The sequence below is a fragment of the Cyprinodon tularosa genome, unplaced genomic scaffold, assembly GCF_016077235.1.
Source record: "Cyprinodon tularosa strain WSP-4 unplaced genomic scaffold, ASM1607723v1 ctg619, whole genome shotgun sequence".
Classification (NCBI taxonomy): domain Eukaryota; kingdom Metazoa; phylum Chordata; class Actinopteri; order Cyprinodontiformes; family Cyprinodontidae; genus Cyprinodon; species Cyprinodon tularosa.
The window spans coordinates 350,466-363,763 of record NW_024039362.1 but is presented as its reverse complement, the minus strand read 5'-3'; the positions used below and the strand labels follow the sequence as shown (position 1 = coordinate 363,763).

General features: G+C 36.4%; 1 protein-coding gene across 6 annotated transcripts in view; it reads left to right on the top strand.

The window, feature by feature from the left end:
• Positions 1-202: 202 nt before the first annotated feature.
• Positions 203-13,298, top strand: part of gria4a (glutamate receptor, ionotropic, AMPA 4a) — a 164,909-nt gene continuing 151,813 nt past the window's right edge. For all 6 annotated transcript variants that reach the window (XM_038307702.1, XM_038307701.1, XM_038307703.1 and 3 more), the window contains exons 1-2: positions 203-628; positions 3,824-3,982. In XM_038307702.1, the coding sequence (XP_038163630.1) occupies positions 532-628; positions 3,824-3,982 (256 nt within the window). In that variant the 5' untranslated portion in view covers positions 203-531. The remainder of the gene's footprint in view (positions 629-3,823; positions 3,983-13,298) is intronic.

Genomic DNA, 13,298 nt, shown 5'->3' with positions numbered 1-13,298 from the left:
GCAACTGTTTTTTTTTTTCTTCCATTCTCCGAAACTGTAAGTATGTAAGAGTAGGCAAAGTGGAAAAGGACGCAAAAGAGAAGAAGTCAGTGAGAAACAGATCATTTCACTGCAAAAGAGAGAAAGAGGTGGGGGTTATTGGGGGGGTGGCAGAGAGAGAGGAAGGGAGAGAGAGAGAGGGAGACAGCGGGGCGCGCATGTCCAGTTCTTCAATGCAGCCTGCGCTCCCAGCTCGCCAATCATTCCAGCGAGTTTCCCCACTCTCTTATTCTCCCCCCGCGTATTTACATGTGCGCCGGACTCACAGCTCTCTCCTTAGCGGACACTGCAGGGGAAGAGAAGGGATTTATTTCAACATGGAATATGAATATTAACTGAGGGGAATTAAAAAAAAAAAAAAAAAAAAAAAAAACGAGGGAAAGCACCCTTTCCCACCTTCTGAGGCGTTTTTATCTCTTGCGCATCTTTCCCCCTTTCTAAATGTCTCTCAACAGTTTCTGAAGGGATTCGAGGAAAGGAACAAAACAAAAGATGAGGATTATTCTTTTTTCTTGGCACTTTCTTGGGGTGTATTCCGCCCTTTATTGGGGGCTGGCGACAGGGGCTTTCCCCAGCTCAGTGCAGATAGGTGAGTTGGAGGTTTACTGATTTTTACGCACGGCATAGGCACCAGACCTGACACACTATACCGCACATTAATGGTTGTTAAGCGGCAAGTAGTCCCTATGCATGAAAAAATGACTGCGCTAAAACCCCCTGGCGCTGTTAAACACAACAAATAGCTCAATAAGGTGTATTAGAAGAAAGGAAAACTAAAGAAACATTTTCCCTATCGCATTTCCCACAAATTCCCAATTACAATCCCTGTTGTGACTCACGTTATGGATATATGAGCACAAACTATTTCACTATAATTAAAAAGCTGCTCTTGCCTCATTAATGTTTCAGTGAGCTTAGTTCCTTTTCCACACTTGTTCACTGTTTAGATACTGCAGCATTCCTGCTCTAGGTCGCTTTCTTCCTTTCCCTTTTCCGTCTCCCCTGTTAGGACGGTATGAACCTTTTCCAAGCCCTCCTAAGAAATCAGAAATAAAGTTCACTGACGCTGGAGCATCAGTTTAGCTCCGTTACTTGGGAACCTCTAATATATATGGAATGATTTTTTTCTGCGCCTCTGCTCCACTCACTGCATTGTGTGTGAGGGATTGGTGGGGTGGAGGGGGTAAACAGTGAGGTCCTGTAATGAGATTCAGCTCCTTGACTCTGTCTCCTTGCAGCTGCCAATAAACTTAATGCACTAAATATTCACTGGTTGCCCTGTGCCTAAACATACCCACAAATGCACTGATTTTCATGCATCTATGCATTCCTGTAAAGATGCAAAATGTGATTTCTTTGCGTTCCAGTATAACAAAAGCATAGTAGAAAAGAAAACAATAAGAATATTTTTTTTTCTTCCCTCCCCTCCATCATACAGTCCTCTGTAAATGCACAAATTACCTGTAGATACAAGATGTTCTACTGGCACTTAAGTTCACCAGAGAAGGAACATACATGGAGATACAGTGATATCATTTAAAAGGGGGGAATTTATTATTCCTCCTTAAGAGTGTTTCCATCAGTGTGTAGGCAAAACTACTGTATAAAAGATCAAGAGTAAAATTTTCTCTCTACAAGATTAAAAGCAGAACACACGGATAAAGATGGAGAAAATAGTCTTGTGGAATTTGTTGTTTAATCGTGAAGAACTGACACAGTTTCAGCATTACTTTCACTTCTGTTGTTCGTATGAATAGTTTATTGTGAGGTTTGCATGTTACCCAACCACTATGCTTTTTAAAACTACTTCACTCTAAAGCTTTTATTCTCATTCTGAGCCCAGTTACAGTTAAGAAATCTAGCTCTCAGTCTGAATTCTCTATACTTGCTTGTTCTGTTGGTGGGTATATTAAGAAGAACTTTCAATGTGAGTAATATAAGCATCATTAAGAGATTAATAGAGTTTTAGTTAACACTCCTGCCTTCATTGCCTTCTTCTGTCGCTGCCACTTTTCGCCCAGCCTACACATTTACAGTATGTCAGTCTGCCAATATTTTCTATCTCAGTTTTGTGTTTTTTCTTTTGAAACTTGGAGGAGTAATGTGGAAATAGTTTGGAAGATTATTTAAAGAATTGAATCATGAAGTGGGAGTCCAGTGGCACATTGTCTGTTGCACTGTTGCTTTGCACCATATGATTCAAGATTCCCAATACATGAGTTTTTTTTTTTTTTTTTTTTTTTTTTTAGGACACTCCAACTCCCCTTTTCAGTTTAAAAAAGATACATTTCAAGTTAGTCGTCTGTCAAGAGTGTACCTCAACCTCCGACCATTATGAACTTACTGTGATTCAGAGCAAGCAGAATATAAATGAAATAAAACAAAAGTATGATGACTCCCCAAAAATATTAGTTGTTAATTTATTCCCTAAAGATTAATCAAGTTTGCATTAAAATGATTCATATAGGACCCTGGATTTTCATTGTGCAGAATAATAATAATAATTTGTTTCAAAAAGATAAATAAATAACTACTCTATTTAACAAGGAAAGAGCCATTGTGAAAACCCTAGTTACAAGAGAAATGCAGTTCTCCACACAAATTCCTGTCCAGAAACATCAATGAAAAAATGGCTTTTCTAAAAATACAATGAAACTGGATATCTAGAAGATCTAGAATGAGCGACATCTCACCTTCTATACACATTATTGAATTCATAACACAGGACTTAGGTAAAGCATAAAAACATAAGGTTGTCTGTGGAAAAAAAAATGAAACAGTCAGAAAATACATGTTTTTTAACTAAAAAGAAATGAAAATTTAAAACATATCATCATTGTATGCTAAATCATGTCTTGATTTAGCATACATCCCCACCCCCTCAAATAATCATGTCCCTTTTCCATAGTTCATAAAAATCATGGATTTGCAAAAACACAAGTCATTCCTGGAAGTATTTTCTTAGTCACCCTTTAATATGCTGACTGTGCTTTTTCTGTCTTAACATTACAAATGTGTCTTATGGAATACCAAGCATATTTTCGGTATCTAAATAAATGGAACTGATTGTAGCAGTTTGCTGTGTCAGATTACTGTTGTTAATATCTTATCAGGCTAAGGTAATAGAAGCTGCCCCTCTTTGGTCAGAACATGTTATTTGAGAGTGCCCTGAAAGGATTACATGACCCCTTATTTCTACCAGAGGTATACCCTACCACACTTTAATGCTGTGCTTTCTGTGATTTATTTTTATTTTATGAACTAGCAGTCTTTTTTACAGTGTTTTCTCATTCTTCTTGTTAAAATGTTAACTGAAAATGAGGTGCTCAAATGCCCTAGATGATCTTTTTCTTCTTTTAACTAATGCCTTCTGATCTGGTTATCCTTTCTGACTCATTAGACTTCCCTCTTAGCTTTTTTTAAATCTCTTTTCTTCCTCTCCTTTTTTCTGTGTGTGTCTCTCTCGGATTTCATCAATGAAACAAGGAGTTTGAGCATCCACAAGCGTGTTTGTATTCATGCCTGTGTGTTAGACAGAGTTTGAGAATGTGTGGAAAGACAGATTGCCTTTTATAACAAAGCTAATGAAGAAATTGGCCTTCTTTTTTCTCTCCCCCCCTCTGTTTTTCTCCACCCTTCCCATCCATCGTCCCTCCTTCTCCCTGCATCACCCTGTCTCACCATGCTCCAACCTGACCCCTGTCTGCCCCACAATAACTCACTTCCCCTCCATCCCATCTTATCCCTCCTCTTCCCGGGTTTCACTTTTCCCTCCTCTGTCTAGGTGGACTGTTTATTAGGAATACAGATCAGGAGTACACAGCTTTCCGGCTAGCTATCTTCCTTCACAACACCAGCCCTAATGCTACGGAAGCTCCCTTTAACCTGGTCCCACACGTTGACAATATAGAGACCGCCAATAGCTTTGCAGTGACCAATGCATGTAAGTACACTATCTATATGTACAGCGATTTGCAAAAATATTGAAAAGCTGTGTCAAGATAAAAATTGGCCTATTTAAACTTTAGAAGTGGGTAACATTGAATAAATTAAGCCTCTTGATTATAAAAACCTAGTCAAGACATAAACCAAAATACTTCAGGTGGAACTGCAGCAAAAGGTGGCCTTACAATGTATTAACCTCTTCTGTCCAGTCTTAATGTGTCATGGGCTTGAGCTTATCATATCCTTGTCGGTTCAGTTAGGAGAAACTGGCTTGTGTGTAACAGCTACTGCTGTTTTGAGATGTTGATTTTAGATTTCACAGAGATCAGTTTTATAATGAGGCTGGTGTACCAAGGTAATACTCTTTGCTTAATTTTTTTAGTACTTAAATCTACTTCATTTGGATTATACCTTCGCCTTGTAAAACTACTAGTGTGGTTTTTCAAAACCACCCCAAGTTATAGCCATAACTACTCTGAAATAAAAATGATGACTGGATTTAAAATATCTTCTTTTTTCCTGAAAGAGAATCACTTGGAAGTCTTGTCTTTTCTGATCTGTTGAGGGATGACAGCTAATCTTTTACCATCCCTCTATGTTCTCTTGCAGTTAAGATCTAAGTCTTTACGCTTCACCTCAAGCTTTCAAGAGATTCTGTGATGCTTGTGCTTTAAAAGAAGAATTAACAATGCAACTTAGGCAGCCTACTGCTGTTAGTTCAGAGGTGCTCATAATTTTGAAACTGTAAAAAATATACTTAATGAAGATAATCAAACATATATAATTTCAGTGTGTTCAAGATACAGGTCTGAAGCAAATCAATGTTTTACTTGGAATTGCTTTGCCTGACTATGTGTATTGCTTTTTGTTTTTATTTTTATTCAAGTTTTGTTACTGTCAAAGATTGACTAACATGCAGAGGTTAATAGGAGATAGCTGTTACCTTTGGCATGTTTCTATTGCTGCTGGTCTAGGGAGCAAAAGGTGTATGTGTGTCACACTTTGCACAAGATGTTTTAATATTTCATATGAACTGCTGCCTTAATAACAGATTGCATGCTCTTTTACTGGCTGTTTAATCATATAGTAGATGTGTACCATCTTGCAATATGATGACAAGACATGCAAGTCAACCTAAGTTCTCAGCTTATCCAGCATTAAATGGTTACTAAGACTTGAATATATTAGCTCATACTATAACCAAACTGATTCTGCAGTGCTGCTCTAACCAACATTTGTTAAAATAGACCTTTTTGTTTTTAACATGCAAAGAACTGGCCAACTTTAAAATTCGAATGTATAACACATAATGGTAAAACATGAATACATAATAAACTAGAATGAAAAATAGAAGAAAATAATGACACAGTAATGGATTATGAGTAACTAAACTGCCCTCTTTAGTAAATAATTGACAAATTCTAAAGCAGCTACAAGCTTACCAGGTGGCTATTCTTTTTAGTGCCTGTTCAATAAGGCGTTTCATGTTGAAGTACATGTCTTTTTGATGAAGAACACAAAATGTACTGTGTGCTACCCTCTCCCATTATGTTCTTTTATCATTTTAATGGTCTGTCCTTTTTTATCATACTTAATTCATTTTAATTTAGTTTAGTTTATTTATATAGCTGCTATTGACGGTACATGTTGTTTCAAGGCACTTTACAGACACAATTTAATTAAATCACACAGATAGCTTGGTTAAAAGTTTTCTGTCTAAGGAAACCCAGCTAAATGCATTGCATCATTGTCTTTGTAGGATTCACTCCTCCTGGTTAAGCATATGGAGGGGAAAAAACTCCCTTTTCACAGAAAAACACCTCTAGTCAAACCAGGCTCAATATGAGCAGCCGCCTTCTGCCAAAGCTGATTGGGGGTTCAAAAACACATAAGTAACACAGAACCACTGCTTCAAAAATACTTTTATGTTAGAGAAAGGATTAATAAAATAGCTTTATAAGTGGCTCTGTCTGGGAAAGAATCAGTTAAGTATATGAGCATTGAGAAGCTTTTCATGTCTTAAAAGGTTGATAGAGAGCACATATAGTTAGTTGCAGTAAAAATTAGGAAACAAAGAAGCTGATATGCTGATAAAAAAGCAGAGCGGACATGAAGTTAGAAGACAGAGCATGTATACTATACACAATTAAAAAAGAACTCTAAATCACTGATTTTAGGGGTACCTTCTATGTGATAGTAAAGTGAAATTAATGGCAATGATAGCTGCTTCAGCAACACATATTTTGAGAATGAAAAAGAGCATATAAATTAACTCACTTTAAAAGTTTACCCAATGTCTAGAGAGGATTAACCAATGAAAGGCAAAGTGTCATTTGTAGGAGAATACAATATCTGCAGCAGCAGCGGCAGTCCAGCTGATGCCACCTCCAGGACAGTGTTAGAACTGCACAGAACGTCAGGCCAGAAGAGGCACGAATTAAAGTTATAAACTGAAATACAAAAAATTATTCAAATTTACTGAGTAGTAGAATATTGTAAAAGAATGACGCATAATGTTCATTATATCCTCCAATGGTCTAACGCTATAGCAGACAATATACATACAGGCATAGCACAGGATAAACTTAGCCACTCTAAGCAGTCTTAATCAAAATGGAGTTTTAACTGTAGTTGGAGAAAAAAAAAAATTTAATCCTGTTGAATACGGGATTCAAGAAAATAGTTGAAAAATATCATCAAGATATCTTATTTAATTATCACGGGCATATTTTATGCCATTAAGAGAGCATTGACTTAGCATACTTTTTTCTAAGACCCAGATTTAAAGATGACAACTTCTTTCCTGTCTGATTTCGACGGCTGTCAATCCTGTGTTGTTGGCTTTTTCTTGGGCTGATCTATCTACCTGACTGGCTAAATTAATCTCAATAGACATATATAGCTTAGTAATGTCAGCATTACATTGGAAATTTATACAAAGCGGTTTTATAATTTTACCCCTTGGAAGCATCTATATTGAATGGGAATAACTGTATATATTTCTTCATCTTGATGAAGCTCAAATAAAAAATACAAGGTAGTTAACTATGTCTCTCAGAGAGACACCTGGGCCCCCCTTGAATGGAAAGTGTTCATTTTTTTAGACTTTTGTTTTTTACACTGGCATGGCTAACTGTTTATTGTCCCTATCTTTGATCTGTCAATCACACAATTCAACCAATCCAGACAAAAAGCAAAGGCAACTTAATAGCCAACTACACATAGACGGGGCGGGTCGTTGAGGTAGCTGTGATCATCGTAGCACGTGAGACATGAGTATGCGGGCTGTTTTCAAAAGTGCTAATGGAACAAACAACAGGGAGATAAGTTAGAAGCTAAGACCTTAAGTCAACAATTGTGAAACTTGGAGAGTTAGCTGCATTAACAAGAAGTTAGTAGTGTAACTCTTCTGGATGGAAGAAAAGTGACATCACAGTAAAAACAACGGCGTTGATGGTATGTACTTTTACCTCGCTCTCTGTTCTCTCACAATGGAGGGAGCAGCCAGAAATTTTACTCAAGTACGAGTAGTCAAGCTTTATCATATGATGTAAGACTAGACCTTAAAAAAACAAAACTTCTTTTTTCAAAATGTTTCTCAAGTACATGTAATGGCACTATGACACCTTGTCGATTTAGCCAGTGTATAGTGACGTACAAAAAGTTTGGCAAAAACGATGTTGTACGTTGGATAAGTTATGGGTAAGTTTTGTGTAGGTTAGGAGCCCGCTGAAGTATGCTAGCACACATTGAAATTTGGCAAATACAAGCATGCCAGCGAATGCTGATATGTGGGCCATAAGTTACAGGTAAGTTATGGGATTGTTGACACATGATGATTGTAAATTACTCACAAGTCGTGGTGTCTAGCTTATCTAAAACCGATGAGTAACTTGTAGGGCTGGGTATTTTCGCCAAAGTCCTGAAATGATTTGATTTTACAGTTCTAAATCGATTCATTCCGATTCAATCTGTTTTTACAATAATGAAAGTGTCAACTGTGTTTCAAAATACTCATTTATTTTGTGTTTTCCTGTCACATTAAACATAAAGTGCAAACTTGTAAATTAGACAGTTTAAACTTGAGATGTGAACAAAATTGTCTCAAAAGTGCAAACTTGTTTGTGAAAAGTGAAAAAGTGAAGCCTCACTCGGGCAAGCAGACGTGACACAGCAGACATTCATGAGCTGCATTATTTTCAATGCACAAACCATATTTGTAGCGTTGTCTGTAACAACTACAGGGTGTTTCCTGGTCAGCACCCATTTGTTACTGTCTTCAGTCAACCTATTGGGTATATTTGCAGCTGTGTGGCTTGAAGTAATCTTGAGTGCATCTTTCCTGCTTATTTGAATGTGAACGTCATGCGGTTCACTCTAAAATGAATCGATCTCATTCCTTAGACATCGATTTTGCAAAAATTTAAATGAATCGATTCAAAATCGATTAAATCGATTTTTTTACCCACCCCTATTAACTTGTGCATAACTTATCCACTATGACCAACATGTTTCTAGCTTATGGCTGCTGTATAATGGCGTATTGGCAGCGTATTGGTATAAAAGGCGGTTTACTGGATGAAACCGTCCAGACTTCATGGTTCCGCAGGAGATGGAGGATTTGGCAAGGCTGAGACGAGAATACATACAAGCTGTTCTCCAACATAATCATGATCTCATCAATTTTACTCTGATCAGTTGTAGGGTGAGCGAGAAGGTGAGTGTGATCGATCCTCCCTGCGATTATTCCCATAGCCTTGACCAACAAACTTCCTAGCAGACATGACGCTGAATCTGCTGAGACTGCAAACCATCTGTCTTTTTTTCTTTTTCTTTTTTTTGGCAGCAGTAAAAAGCAGCTAGGTTAATACTGCTAATGCGAAGATTAGAGAAATGTTCTTGTGCCTTTTATGCAGGCCAGGCGCCTCCAGGGTGCACTGCCCCCCTTAGGGCACTGGCTTGTGCATCATTTCATGGGCATTATGCTGCCGTGAGTTATGCATAAATTCGGCTGTAGTTGGACTTACGTTCTGGACTCTACACTCAAAATTGACAAAATACATAGAAAGTTCAGCGTATGCCAGTGTTTTAAAAGATTCTGGGACATCGTCATTTGGTGCTAAATCTTCATGGTGTGACAACTCCATAAATAAATAAATGTAACTAGTTACAACCCCCTTCTGTTTTTTCATGCAATAATCCTGAATTGTTTTCCCGATGGAAGTGGGACAAACAACCCGTAGCTGCTGGAAAAACAGTGCATTACCTCAGCCTGACATCAGTGTTCAATGTATGAATTTTGGCTGATTTTCAACTTTTAAGTGAATAGAATTAATGCAGCATTACACAGTTTGTTTTGACATTTTTTTTTTATTTTTTTTTTTATTTTGATGCTTTATTGATAGATTTTATTCTCTAAGCACTGTGGGAGTAGTCATAGAGCCACTGTTAACCCAGAGACAAAAAAAGGTTTGTTGTATCTGGTTCTGACTCAATGCAATATTATAAGGTCATATTTCTATTTACATTATTTATAAGAAAGTATTGTTCCTTAAGTATCTAAAGGTTTTAGAGCATCATCTAAAATACATTAGAAAATTCATTATTTCTGGAGAGAAGATTGGTCTCCAGTGAGCTGCAAGCCACACATACAATAATATATATCATACATCATGACAGTGTAATGCGATTTCCTTGTTTGTTTGTCTTGTACCGCCTACATCATAGAATTAGATAAATTAAAAGATTACTTAACCTATACTTATTAAAACATTTAATAGTCATCTAACACCTCTCACCCACAGACAAAGAATCCTATTCTGTTTCTGTATGCATAAGCTGGATGATTGTGAAGGAACCTTGATGAATAAACATCAGGTGGGTGTCTCATAATGCACCAGGAAGTGTGTGAATTCATGAGTAATGAATAAAGTGGTGCACTCATGGGAAAGGGGCACTAATTTCTGAGTGCATAAAAGAATCCAGCATGAGTTTTACAGTCTGTGTGCGTGAACTGAAGCCTGACTGACTGAGATATGTTACAGCGGGCACCAGAGACCCCTTTTTCTCTCTTTGTAGCCTTACCCCTGTTTCTGCTACTTACATTTTAATCCCAATGACCTACTTGTAGTTCTGTTAAAACTGCTTAGTTTCACATAGGAAAACGCAATATGATCAAATGCATGTGTATTATATTTAGAATGGATTCATTTAACATAATAGAAGAGACATAGTAAATAATAGACCCCTGAGAAGAATGATTTTACGTTAAATTTAGTTTTAATGATCAGTGACAAATACAGAACCTATTTTTGATACTTGGTGAAATACAGTACAAGCTTTTGGACAGATAGTTAAGAATAACATTTAACAATGAATTTATACTGTCAATGACTAGATTAGGCTTTTATTTCTCAAATACCAATCGAGGTAATTTAAATTTAGACACTCTTTCAGCTGGAGTTTATGCTTTAAATGCCTAAGGTGATGTTTCTACATGGTTTAGGATGAGGGTTGTGTTGACATTTTTCACCAGCAGAAGCATATCATTGAAGCATATAATGTTAAGCTTTATACGTAAAAAGAGTAAATAGATACAAAACAATCAAAAAATTATCAAAATATGCATCTAACTCAAAAGCACAATTGACAAACTGAGAATTTTGAGACTATAGCAAAGTCAAAGCTATGCAGGAATCTGGCTTTCATGTTATTTTCACCTTGGGCATGAATAAATGTACCTATTGCCCGTTGGCAAAGACAGATGGCCTTATTGTCTTTGAGCATGACAAGACTGTTGAGCTGCACAGTAAAACCCCTGCACTAATACTGATGATCTCTTTGGGCCAAAACTACTAGAAAACCTCTGTCAATGTTTGATTTAAAGAACAAAAAAGGATTTTAAAAAGCCAATTCTCCTGCTGTACTGATTTATGTCTTTATCAAGAAAGCATCACACACAGGACCATGAAAGATGAAGGAAAAATGTATTATCCGCTAAAAAATGTAGATTCTTTAACATCACCAGGAGATTCCACTGAAAACAATAGAAATGTTGGTTTTATAGTAGGTCCATTAGACAGATCTTGTATGAGGAGATTTTGCTGCAGGTCCTCTTATCTAAGGGGTTATGTGCTGTACTGACTGGGACATTAAACATAACTTAACAGTTCACAACACCCTTACAAAAGAACTTCTAGGAAAATCAAATCGTTTGTATTTTCTCCATTTTCTACTAATTTAAGTCCCATGGAAAATATTTCGGAATCAATAGAAAGGAAAGTTTACAAAATGATAACCAGTTTAAGACCTTAGACTCTCTTTATGAAAACCACACTTTAGCAGATGGATTCTAGAAAGACATGCACCAAGAAACTCTACTGATTTTTAAAAAATGGAAACAGGCCATTTGATAAGTTGTTTGCTGACTCCTGAAATCATAATGGAAGTTAACTTGATTCTAGGACTCTATAATACTGACCTGGTCAGGATCACATTGTGCTGCTCCTATTTTACTGATTAAATTAATTCACATGGCCTATTCTGTTTAAAAAATAGTATATAGTAGTAAAAATAGTAATATTCTGAAAATAATCTGACTTGCAGTATCTAGAGAACATTCTATAGGTTAAATATAAATATCCTGTTCTCCTACAAGTAGCTATAATATTATTTAGGTTGGGTGACTTGATTAATTGTCAGCATGCACTCAATGTAAATTATGTTATGTTCATGTACAGTCTTACCGTGATGCTGCCAATATAAACATGTTTTGCAGTTGGTGGATATATATCATCTAGATGTATTTGACCTTCTCAGATTCAAACAATGTTATACCAGTAATAGCAATCAAAAGAAATATAACTATGCAGTGACTAGATGCTATGCTACCACCAAGGAAATGTGAACTCTATAAAGAAATTAAAATATAATATGTCGTAGGAACATCATCCAGAACAATGTAGAGGTACAGTTATACTGAAAAACACGTTATTGAAGTATTTAGAAATATCTGGAGGACGGCTTGGAGAGTTAAGCTTTATATCCATTTTTCTGTCACACTTTCTTCATTGTTTACTCTCTATCTCTTTCTTATTCCAGTTTTTTTCTTCTTCTATTGGACTCTATACTGTACTATATCATGTTTCCCTGCTCTCCCTTGCTGAGGCACAATGAATAGATTTCTAAATTAATCCTTTGCTTACACTCTGGGTGTTGAGCAATGCTCAGAATTCAGAATTTTGCCTTTGACCTGCTTTGGCTGCTTCTTTTCTACTGTGGCGTTCTAAAACCCTGTCTCATAAAATTCCAAGTCTCCAAATCATTTTTTTTTTCTTCAAGAAATGTAACTCATTGTTCCAGGGTCACATATTTGCTGTTGTTGTCAAAGCTATTTTTGAATCTCTGTCTTGTTTAATACATAGACACATATATCACACTGTGGATATTTCCTCCACAGTTACTTCAGTAAATCAAGCACAATATCCTTTGGGGGGAGTGCTGTATGTTCCTTTCTTTCAGACATTATTCTATTGTATTCCCCCCCAAAAGTGTCTTATATTGAGCCTTGTATGACTATATCCTTTGGTAAATTCCTCCTCAATCAATACAGTTTGCATATTATTGACTGCCACAAATTGCCTTTGCACACTGCAGACTGCACCAGATTATCTTCACATCATGACTGAGTGAAGCTGTTGGGGTCTGAATCATTAATGTGACAGTGAACTGGCTTTGGAATACAATATTGGTGATTTGCCACCATAGTAGAACGTTTATCTAACTCTGTATTCGTCTGTATTATATTATTTTGCTAAATTGCATAATGATATGTTAAAGCTTAGCTAAATAAATAAAATATGTAATACAATACGTCTGCATAAAGTTATATAGTTTAAAGGGACTTACTTGGCCTTTAAACCGTGTAACTTGGGTGACATATTTTTTTTCTTTTTTCTTTTTAGTCCCACTAGGTATTTCAGCAAAGGAATTAAGTTTCCATGTTTTGTTATACCTTTTTAGAAAACGTAAGTCATTTTACTGTCTTAAGTCTTTATGAGTGACTTGTCAAAGCAACGCGGGTTTTTGAATCACTGAGTTAGTCATCCACAATATTCTGTGCAACACCATAAAATGTTGTCCATTATACATTAAAATAAACAAATCAGCGTTTCCAATATGAGGCTTTTTCACTTATTGTAAAAAAAAAAAATTTGGATTGAACCATCTACTGCATACCCTAGTAATTTATCACTAGAGCAAACAACAGAACAAGATAAATATTACAAAAACCTAAGAATCAAACTACAAAGGCA